Source organism: Manis pentadactyla, chromosome 3, assembly GCF_030020395.1.
Source record: "Manis pentadactyla isolate mManPen7 chromosome 3, mManPen7.hap1, whole genome shotgun sequence".
Lineage (NCBI taxonomy): Eukaryota > Metazoa > Chordata > Mammalia > Pholidota > Manidae > Manis > Manis pentadactyla.
In genome coordinates this window covers 8442640-8454267 of record NC_080021.1, presented here as the reverse complement: position 1 = coordinate 8454267, position 11628 = coordinate 8442640, and the positions used below count along the sequence as shown (strand labels likewise).

The 11628-nt window shown below is 48.6% G+C and overlaps 1 protein-coding gene across 11 annotated transcripts in view; it reads right to left on the bottom strand.

The window, feature by feature from the left end:
* Positions 1–428: 428 nt before the first annotated feature.
* Positions 429–11628, bottom strand: part of ZFAT (zinc finger and AT-hook domain containing) — a 317588-nt gene continuing 306388 nt past the window's right edge. For 9 of the 11 annotated variants that reach the window (XM_057497721.1, XM_057497719.1, XM_057497722.1 and 6 more), the window contains one exon: positions 3746–4659. In XM_057497721.1, coding sequence (XP_057353704.1) covers positions 4420–4659 — 240 coding nt within the window. In that variant the 3' untranslated portion in view covers positions 3746–4419. The other 2 variants (XM_057497724.1, XM_036890565.2) reach the window with 2 other exon arrangements.

Sequence of the window (11628 nt, the reverse complement as noted above, 5' to 3'; positions counted from 1 at the left end):
GGGTCAGGCCCAAGTCCCTCCTGCCCGACTTCGGCTCCTGATCAAGTCTGGCCGTCTCCCCCTTCCTTAATGGAGGAGGCCTGGGAAGTGAGTCCCCAGTGCAGAGCGGATGCCTGCCCAGATGCAGGGTGGCATTAGGGCTGCTGGCACCGAAAACGGGCTGACAGGGCACCTGGTGGACAGAGCCAGGGGCCTTCAAGGGCCGCGCTGCCCTTGGCTTCCTCCAGCCCCGTGCGGGGCAGGCCCTCCAGCCAGCTAACAGAGAACTGTTTGAATGCGCCATGTGGCTCAGAAAAGCACCCCCACCAAGCTCAGCATTAGTTTCCCAGGAAAGCACTTAGGGACCCAGCTCCCCTGCCCCAACAACCAAAACACCACAGGGGTTTTGTAACGTGGACAATTACTCAAATTTCTGTTTTCAGTAATGCCAGGGCAGGGCAAACAGTCGGCTGCACAGTATCTGCTGTGAGCAAACGCTCCCAGGAGCAGCCCTGCAGGGGGTGCACCAAGGGCTGGATGATTTCGTGACTCAGATGAAAACGGTCTGTAGATACAAAAGAACACTGTGAATGGCATATAATGGCATTAAATGTAGATATAAATTCTTTCCCTCCCTCCCCACTCCTACCCGGCCGTCAGGTACCCCGGCCCCCTGCTCTCTCTCTGCTAGATGCCCCAGGCTCCCGAGGTTCCAGCTGCAACACGGTAATAGTGGCGAGGAGTCCCCAGGTCAGACAGCCCACTTCTCAATTCCGACTGCACCCCTTCCTAACTGTAGATTTGGGGCAACTCCCTTAGCGTCCTGACCTCTTTCCCTCTATCAAATGGGCAGAAACTGGACCGGCCCCACAGGAGTGGTGTGGGCTCAATGACAGGATGCTGGTGGAGCGTCTGGCACAGTGCGGGACTGGTCCTCACTGGCTTTAGCCTTCATTACTTGCCGTTTTCCGGGCAGGTCATGTTAGGTCAAGTCTCGGGTCATGCTGCCCTGCTCTGCCTGGACCTGGGGCTCCCCTCTAAGCCCTGCTAGTATCCCTGCTCTGCTCCCACAGCGGCTTGCACTGGACCTTCCCATCACCTGCTCACTCCTCTCCCCTCTGACTCGATGGGGAGTTCTTTGAGGCCTAGGGCCGTGGGTCCTGGGTAAGTTATATTCCCAGTTCCCAGCCCAGGGCCTGGCCACTGGAGGTAATTGAGTACTCATTGCTGAACCAATGAGGAAGGGGATGCACACCGGGCACTGAGGCCTGGCAGGAGAGGAAGACAGATACGAGTGCTTGACACTGGGCCGCACTGAACCCCAAACTGGGCTGCACATGACCCCAACAATTGGGCTGCTCTGAACCCTGACAACTGGGTACTGAATCTCAACAACTTGACTGCACTGAACCCTAACAACTGAACTGTGTGTGAACCCTGAATGGACTGCACATGAACCCCAACAAATGGACTACACTGAACCCCAACTGGACTGCTCTGAACCCTGACAACTGCATGGCACATGGACCCCAAACTGGACTGCACTGAACCTCAACTCTGCTTACAGACCAGCCAATGACCTGTCTCTGTTCCGGCTGCCTTGTCATATGCCACGGGGCTCTCCTAGGAACCCACCAGGAAGGAGTATTGTGCTCCTAGTGTGTGCAATACAGTGTGCTGCGTCCTTTGATATATGCTATCACATTAAGTCCTTACAACAAATTAGGCAAATGGGACAAATTACTCAACCCATTGTATAGATGAATATTCATAAAGGTTAACCGGTATCACAGCAGACTGTCTAAGCCCGGAATCATGATTCCAGTAGTGGCCCACCTCACCTCCCACATACCTAAACTTTGAATGTTTAAAGCCACTGCTCCCACTTATCTGTGTTTAAATTTAAAAGTGCACAAGGACTTAAAGTGACCTAGTCAATACTCAGCACATTCACACCAAACGCCAGACCGGGGCAATTATCGTTCCTCATGGGGGTTTTATAAGTTAGAACAAGATCTTTTAATGGCTTTGGGGTCATTGATGACACAAAGAAGTGGCACATGTTGGCTGTGCACCTCAGAAAGGATACCATCCAGCTTTCAAGGTGCTCCGCACAGAGGACTGATGTAGTCCTGAAGCCACCGAGAGTCTGAGCTCTGCGGACCACTGTGTGGACTGGACAGTAGAGACCTGCTGAGCAGCTCAGCACCTGCTCTGCAGGGTCACGTGGCCCCACCAGTTCTCCTCTGAGGCCTGTGTCTGGGCACTAGAAGGGGTTGGCAGCAACCTCCGGCCTCACTCGAGCCCTCAGCACATGCAGTGAGACCTCCCCTCTTGCTGTTCGTGTGCTGTCTCTCCTACTAGATTGTGGCCTCTTCGAAGGAGGAGTTCGAGGCATGTTCATGTCTGTGCCCCATGCCTAGGAACACAAACGACAGCATATTCACAGAGTGCGGGCCAGGTACTCTGCTAATGGCTCCATGGCGTTGGCTCAGTAATCCTGGTAATCTTAGGAGTTAGCAATTATTATCAGACCCAATTTAGAGGTGAGTAAACTAAAACTCAGACAGCTATAGAAACATGTCAAGGTCACTCAGGTAAGTGGAAGAACTGGATCTAAGCTCAGCTTCTCTGCCTCCAACCTGGATGCCCAGGCATCTCAGCACAGCCCCTCCTGACGCTTGGGTAAGATCGCAGTCTGTGCCACACAGCCCAGCCTGGATCTATCCAATGGCTGCCACCTCCCTGAGGTTGAATAAAATCAATATCCATCACCTCTCATCCCTGTTCTTCTAGTTGATCTTTTTGCCTCTCCCCTTAGAGCTGCCCACCAGCCAAAGGGCGGGCCTGTGTCTCCCTGTCTGCCTCCCTTGCTGACCCCAGTGACTCCTCCTTTTAATTTCCTCCCCTCTCCCTCCACCCCTGTCCCTGCAGGTGCAGACCCTGTCTGGCTTACAAAGCCCTGATCACAGGCAAGCTCCAGCGTGAAGCTTTCCCTAGCTCATCCAAGTAGGAGGATCCCTCCTTCCTCTGAACTCCAGACGCCCTTCTGTTCCTTCCCGTTTAGGGCAAGAAGTCACTTTCCTCCTGGTACTAGAGCAGCAGCTTTTATGTCTCCCAGAGAGGTGCCTTCAGGTCCCGCTGGGTGGGCTGAGGAGTAACAATGAAGGCCAAGTGTCAGGGCTGGGTCTCCACCCTCTTCAACCAGAGCAACCTCTCATCTGTGTGGACATCTGCTCCTACCAGCAGGATAGTTCATTTGAAGAAAGGGTTCTCAGAGGAAACAGATCTCGAGCTCAGGGAGTCAGCTGGTGGGTAATGATGTCAAGAGACCCCAGGGCTGGGCAATGTGCAGCAGGACACTCCTCGGTGTCCCCACAATGCTGTGTACAGAGCAGAGGCTCAGAAAGGTATGGGGTTTCTCATGAGCCCCTGAACGGAAGCCTTAGTCCAACAAGAGTGTGTCCTGCAGGCTTCTGACCATCAGCGTATTTCTTTTTCTCAGTAAAAAGTGGGAAGGAGTGGCGCTAACATGTCTCAGTTGCAGCAAATCAAATGCCAGGCTCTGGGAAATGAAAGAGGAGCCCACTAACCTTGGACAGAAGCCTCAAAGCAAATCCTATGCTTTAGAAAGAGAAAGAGCATCAGCATCTGCATTTAAGGGTTTGGGTCTCCCATGGGGTGGTGCTGGGTGGGGCCCAAATCCATAATTTTGATTCAGGGAGGGGAAATGTTAACCGTGCACCCTAAGGAGGAACTCAAGTACTCAGGCAGACAATGTCTTTATTCTATCCCCCTCACCTTAGAACGGGAGGTGAATAGTAAAAGTGCATTTTAAAAAGCAAAAGAATTCCAAGACAGAAGGCTGAGAGCCGACCTAAGATGGGACTGGCAAGTCATCACACCTGGTTAATTCGTGAGACAACTGGTATCCTCGATACTTGGGGAAGGTAGAACTTTGTAGACAAAGCCAGGACCCTGTCCCCCTTCCCACCAGGAGGTGTTTCAAAAGCCATATGGTCACTTTCTCTGTGATGCTGTCTCCCTTCCAGCAGGCTGCACAGCGGTCCCAGATGAAGACTTGGCACATGGATGGGCTTGCGATAGTTGGGGATGTGATTCAGGGAAGGTGCTGGTGGAGACTGGGGGTCTCTGAGTCCTGAAGCAAAGGGTGCAATGCCATGTTTGGGGAGCTGATGCAGAAGTCTTTCCTGAAGCAGATGATATGGGGGAACGGGGTGTATCTGTGCTGGGGCTGTAAGGCCTATATTGCTGGTGATTGGACCAGTCGCCTTGTCCACCCCAAGTAGATGAGGAGAGCCCCATCTGGCCGCCTGGGCAGGAAGTGCAGAGGAGAGCTCCATTCCATGGCCTCCCTTGCCCGAGTACCCTGTGGAGCCTGGCCCTGCCCCAAGGCATTCGGTGGACGCTGCATCTCCTCTAGATCTCCTGGGCCAGCTGCCCCATGGCCGGCTCCTCCACGGGCTGCACGGCCTCCTGCACGTAGACGATGAACTCCGAGGCCTCCCCGCCCTGCGTGTAGACAGTCACTGTCTCGATGCCCTCCACATCGTCAGAGGACACCACCAGGTGGTGCTGCTCGGCCAGCTCCACAGACGCCTGCTGGAGGGTCTCCTGGATCATGACCGTGTGATTGGAGGTGGGCTCCTCATCGGTTACCTATGTGAGGGCAAGAGAAAGGTCACACAGGCCCTACTTCTGGGTCCAGCCACAACACTACAATCACAACTAGTGCTTATGGAGCATCTAGAACGTTCCAGAAGCTTGTCTCTACAGCACATAATCCTCTGAACAATGCTCTATGCTTGCTCTCAGCCTGGTTTGTGGATGAAGAGAGTGGCGCTCAGTGTTGCAAGCAACACGGTCAGGGGCACCGGCTGTGGCAGTGGTGGATCCCAAGTTCAAACCCAAAGTCCAAGCTCTTCTCTTGACACCAGCCTGCCGCCCAGAGGTGTGGGGGATGCTGAGGGGATGAGGGCTGGAAGAGAGCATAGTACTTGTTTACTGCAACCGCTGAGGGTTGGCTGGGGGCTCCTGGAAACTCATGGCTGGTCCACTGGGTGCTGAGAAAGGGACTGGGTTTATCCTGGATTATCTATCTTCCCACTCACTCTGGGCACTCAACTCTCTCTGACAATCAGTATCACGCCAGGTGGGAGGAGACCCCCCACAAGACTCATTTCCCCAGTGTCATACACCAGCACTAAGGCTGTCAGCACTCCAGGGAGTGGCCGGCTGGAAACCCACAGCCACAGGGCTGCAGAGGCCAGTCTTCAGGGGCATCAGTCAGAGGAGGGCTCGCCGAATCCCAGGGCCAGGGCTTTCTCTGTAGTTCCAAGCAGACAGACTATAGACGAGGCTAGAGTCCAGCAGATGCTAACGCACAGTGTCCCTGACTCTGTGGGCTCCAGCCTGTTTTAAATGACAACTATCTTTGATCTTGAGAAGAAAAATAATAGAAAGAACATAGGAGAGATTTTGAAAGAGTCAAGACTCTGGAGCTGCAAAAATAATGCAAGGGTCAGAATATAAGCCCAGGAGGAAAATAAAAGGGTCTGGGATTGTTTCACTATGGAAAGGGAGTCTTCAGAGGTACAGGAGGATGCCAGAGAGAACCTTCCTTTCCAAGGCGGGTCCAAGTGGCAAGGTAGCAAGAACATGTCCTCCGCCTACACTAGCAGGATTCCAACATCGGCTCCATCACGATTAGCTGTGAGACTTGGGCCAGACGATTTCCCAGACAGCCCTCAGTTTTCTCATCTGTATATTAGGGACTACAGTGCACACAGCAGAGGACTGCTGGGAGAATTAAAGGAGATTCTGTATACAAAGTGGGTGCTCAGCAACATCACTGCCCTTTCCAAGCCTTTGTTCATTTGGCAGCACTTTCTCAAACCCCTGCTCCCTGAAAGGTACTGTGGAATGACAATCACTTGCTCATTCATTCCTTCATTCCACCAAACCCTGGCCATTCTATCAGGTTCCACTAGACTCTACTTCCTGAGTGCAGAAGCCATGCTGTTGTGACACAGCTGTTGTGACAGTTCTTCTCAGAGCCAACCTGGCATCCAGTATTGTTGAATGGTGACCCACTAGACCATTCATGAGAGGCCATGACAGGCGCTAAGGAAAACCACCCTCTGGCAGAGCAGACATAGGAGTGGAATGAGGATGGTCTGCAGAGTTGTGACACTCCTGGAGGGGGTGGCAGTGTAGGGTGGGTGCTCACAGGCAAGGCCTCAGGAGGCGGGTGGGATGGGGTTCCAGCAGAGGGCAGAAGGAGCAAAGATGCCCGGGACTGCCAAGGGCACAGGGTTTGCTCCGGCACCCTCTGCAAGTTCCCATGCACGCTGCTCTGACTCCTTTCCCAGCTGGGGTCTGGCATGGGACCAGCCCCTCCTCCCTGCCCACCCAGCTGTAGCACGCCATGGCCCCAGGCTCTCTCCCACCTGGCTTTGAGGGGTCCCACTCAGGCCCCTGTGAGCAGGAAGGCTGTGGCAGCAGAGGGAATTTAATTTAGAGATAAAAATGGAAAATGCCCCTCTGGGGTGGGCACCACCTGAAGTTACAGATTGGAAGGAACTTCTAATTTGAACATGACTCACCAGGTGCCAGAGAGCTATCCCAGGTGAAAACTGTATACATTTAGCCTGATTTGTTTTTCTAGAGTGAATCATGGCCTTTTTCTCTTCTTTTACTGTTTGTTTCTATTTCATTTAAATGGGAATATGTACTGTGAACGAAAACTTCAGAGGTAAATGTTGACTTATTTATTTTGCAAGAGGCTGGGAAAAGGGGAGGGAGTCCATAGCAAATGCTTTTCTCCTCTGAATTGTCAGCAATTCTCCACAAAGGAAAAGGTGAGGGCAGGGTGACCTAAGCCAGGGCAAAGCAAGCCCACTGCACTTCAGGCAAACAGACAGTGTGGTAAAAATGGTAAGACCAACCCATACAGGAGCTCTGAGGCGTGCCTGGGGGCCTGATGCCACTATCTGGATAATGGTGCCATCAAAGCTGAAGTTCAGGTGAGGAAGCGGTCACTAACAGGAAATGTCCACCGGCTGAAAGTTCCTGTCCTTCTGCACAACCCTAAGACACAGATATAGCCCCCAGAGCTGGAGGAAATGAGGGCAAAACCCAAGATGAAGCCATCATGCCTGAAATCAGGAAAAACAATGTGCTGACCCTGTCGAATCAGGGCCCAGGGGCTGCTTCATGGAAGGCAGGTTGTCCCAGATGGTGGTTAAAGGCATTGTAGGCAAAGAGGAGCAGTGAGCAATGAGGAGGCGTGTGGCCACAGGGCACCTACCAACTGCCAAACCCGCTGGGCAGAGTTCTGATGTCACCTTTCCAGAAGGCTCTGTGCCATCTGATACTGCTAAACGACATCACCCTCACTCACTGAGATGTCCTCTTCTCTGTTTCCACAACCCTCTATTGAGCTCTGTTCCCAGATTTCAGCATTCCACATTGCACTTCAGCCCAACCAAAAAGCCAGAAGGATTCCTGGGTCCCTCCTCAACTTCTTCTCTGAATCCCTCACTGCACTGGGCCTTCTGCTCCTGGCTGAGCCAAAGACACCAAAGCCCACTCCTGAGCTGCAGGAGGTTTCCAGGGAATGCCTGTCATGTGCACAAGTCCCAGGAGGGAGGGAATGCTGGGAGAGGAGGCAGGAGAGGCCTGAAATGAAGCTCACACATCTTGAAGAGCCTTAATCACCAGCTGAGACTGAGACTTGATCTTACAAAGGAAGACCCTGGAGGTTTCCAAAGGGCTGCATCATGCAGTCTGTGGCGCTCCAAGAATCAAAATTTGCCAAATGCAAGAAATAAGACTGGGGGAGAGGCTTAAAGATGGAAGAGTGAGAAGTGAGACAGAAACCTCCTCCCCAAACCACATATAATATGAAAATACAACAAATACAACTAATTCTGAAAAAGCGACCAGAAAGAAGACTGTGACAGACTACGTACACCTGGGGAAAAGAGAAGACCTCACGGAAAAAGGTAAAGTAGCAAAGCCACGCGCTGGTGGGACCCAAGCTCTCCCACTACCCCAGTTCACAAGTGGGAGAAAGAGAAACGGAGTGGGAAGGGAGTAGAAGCCTAAAAGAGATGAACACCCAGCCCTGGAGATCTGCTCTAGGAGCATGAACCTATGTTACATGGTGCTCTGGAGATTAGCAGGGTTGAAATGCGAAGACAGGTGGAGTACTCAGAGAGACCAAGATTCCAGCCACTTGTGGAGAACGGGCAAGCACAGCCGCTCTGGAAGAAAAGGTGGGTACTTTGAAAGACTTTCCAAGAGCAACAGGGCTGCTAAAGAGGAAAGGATTATACAGAGCTTACTGCTCAGGAGAAAGGACAGGTGGACAAAACTGTCCTGATGCACTCAGCCCAGCAGGCTGGGAACTTTCAGTAGCTTCAGGTGCTCCATCACCCTGGCTGGTGATGCGTGCCGAGGCACCCCACCATGATACGCAGTCTGCCACTCCTTCCTCCTGGCCAGCTTTGATTATCAAACCTACTGCCCCCGCCATTGCACCAGGCCAGCCAGAGGGAAGACCCGCCTATGGCAGCTTCAGGGGTGTAATACAGAGGCTCCTCTCTGTGTGCCTGGCCTACTGGTCCTGGCGGTGGAGGTGCACCACATCCAGGAAGCAGGAAAGGGCTCTTTCCTCATGGCAGGCATTGGTACCGCTTGCCTATGACGCCTGCCATTGCTCCAGGTGCTGGGCAGCTCCAGAGAGTAGAGCTTCTAGACACTAGAAGGTGCTACCTACACAAAGTTATTATTCCATACTAATCAATACAAACATGAAACGGCAAAGGAAGCTGGTATAAACCAAAATCCCACAAACACCAGAAAATGGGTTAAGTGAAACCGAAATCACCAATCTTCCTAATAAAGATTTCAAAATACAAATAATAAACAGGCCCATGCAGCTACAGAAAAATATTCAAGACCTCAGGGAGGACTTCAAGAAAGAGAAGGGAACTTTGAAAAATACAGTATCTGAAATGAAACATACAATGGAGGGATTTAAAAGCAGATTAGATGAGGTAGAGGAGATGGTAAATGAAACAAATTAAGAGAACAGGAATACAAAGAAGCTGAGGCACAGAGAGAAAAAACGATCTCTAGGAATGAAAGAATATTAAGGGAACAGTGTGACCAATCCAAACGGAATAATATTTTCATTATCAGGGTACCCGAAGAAGAAGAGAGAGAAAAGGGGATACAAAGTGCCTTGGAGGAAATAATTGTTGAAAACTTCCCCAATCTGGGGAAGGAAACAGTCTCTGAGGCCATGGAAGTGCACAGGTCTCCTAACACAAGAGACCCAAGGAAGAAAACACCAAGACATAAAATAATTAAACTGGCAAAGCTCAAAGACAAGGGCAGATTATTAAAAGTAGCCAGTGAGAGAAAAAAGATCACATACAAAGGAAAACCCATCAGGCTAACATCAGACTTTCTGCATAAACCTTACAGGCCAGAAGGGAGTGGCATGATATATTTAATGCAATGAAGCAGAAGGGGGCCTGAACCAAGAATACTCTACCTGGTATGATTATCATTTAAATTCAAAGCAGGGATTAAACAATTTCTAGATAAGTAAAAGTTGAGGGAATTTACCTTTTACAAACCGTTTCTACAGTGTATTTTAAAGGGACTGCTCTAGAGGGAAGTGCTCCTAAGGCTCAGTAGCTGTCACCAGAGAAAACAAAACTACAGTAAAGGAAGTAGACCAATTAATTACTAAGCAAATATAAGATGAAATGAGCTACCCAAAAAAATCAGTCAAGGGATACACAAAGAGTACAGAATATGACACCTAACATATAAAGAGAGTAGGAAGAATAAAAAGAAGGGAGAAAAAAAAAGAACCTTTAGATTGTGTTTATAATAGCATAATAAGCAAGTTAAATAGACTGTTAGATAGTCAAGAAAAAGAGAGAGTATACACACATAAACAGAATCAGAAATGAGAAAGGAAAAATCACTATGGACACCACAGAAATACAAAGAATTATTAGAGAATACTATTAAAAATTAAATGCTAACAAACTGGATAACCTAAAAGAACGGATAACTTTCTAGAAAAATACAACCTTCCAAGACTGACCCGAGAAACAGAAAATCTGAACAGACCAATGAGTAGCAATGAAATTAAATTCGTAATAAAAAAAATTACCTAAGAAAAAAATTCCTGGACCAGATGGCTTCACCACTGAATTTTATCAAACATTTAGTGAAGACCTAATACCCATCCTCCTTGAAGTTTCCCAAAAAGTAGAACAGGAGAGAATATTTCCAACCTCATTCTGGATGCCTTTTATTTTTGAGGACAGCATCACTCTCATACCAAAACCGGGCAAAGACACCGCAAAAAAAGAAAATTACAGATTAATATCCCTGATGAACATAGATGCAAAAATACTCAACAAAATATTAGCAAACCAAATTCAAAACTACATCAAAATGATCATCCATTGTGATCAAGTAGGATTTATTCCAGAGACACAAGGATGGTGCAATATTCAAAAATGTATCAACATTATACACTACATGAAAAAAAGAAGGACAAACATTACATAATCATATATCCATAGGTGATAAAAAGGCATTTGACAAAATTCAATATCCTTTCATGACAAAAACTCTAAAAAAATGGGTATAGAGGGTAAGTAACTCAACATAATAAAGGACATGTATGAAAAACCCACAGCCAACCTCATACTTAACAGTGAAAAGCTGAAAGCTTTGCCTTTAAGATCAGGAACAAGACAAGGATGCCCACTGTCCCCACTTAGTACTGGAGAACCCAGCCACAGCAATCAGACAACATGAAAAAATAAAAGGCAACTAGATTGGCAAGGAAGAAGTTAAACTGTCACTGTAGATGACATGATATTGCACATAAAAAACCCTAAAGAATCCACTCCAAAACTATTAGATCTAATATCTGAATTCAGCAAAGCTGAAGGATGCAAAATTAATACACAGAAATCTGTTGCATTTCTACATACTAATGATAAACTAGCAGAAAGAGAAATTAGGAAAACAATTCCATTTACAATTGCATCAAAAAGAATAAAATACCTAAGAATAAACCTAAGGAGGTGAAAGACCTATATCCTGAAAACTACAAGACACTCATGAGAGAAATTAGACACCAATACATGGAAATATATCCCATGCTCATGGATAGGAAGAATTAATATTGTCACAATGGCCATCCTTCCTAAAGCAATCTACAGATTCAAAGCAATCCCTATCAAAATACCAACAGCATTCTTCAATGTACTAGAACAAATAGTTCTAAAATTCATATGGAACCACAAAAGACCCCGAATAGCCAAAGCAATCTTGAGAAGAAAGGATAAAGCAGGGGGGATCTCGCTTCCCAACTTCAAGCTCTACTACAAAGCCACAGTAATCAAGACAATTTGGTACTGGCACAAGAAGAGACCTACAGACCAGTGGAACAGAATAGAGAGTCCAGATATTAACCCAAGCATATATGGTCAATTAATATATGATAAAGGAGCCATGTATATACAATGGGGAAACAACAGCCTCTTCAACAACTTGTGTTGGCAAAACTGGACAGCTATATGTAAG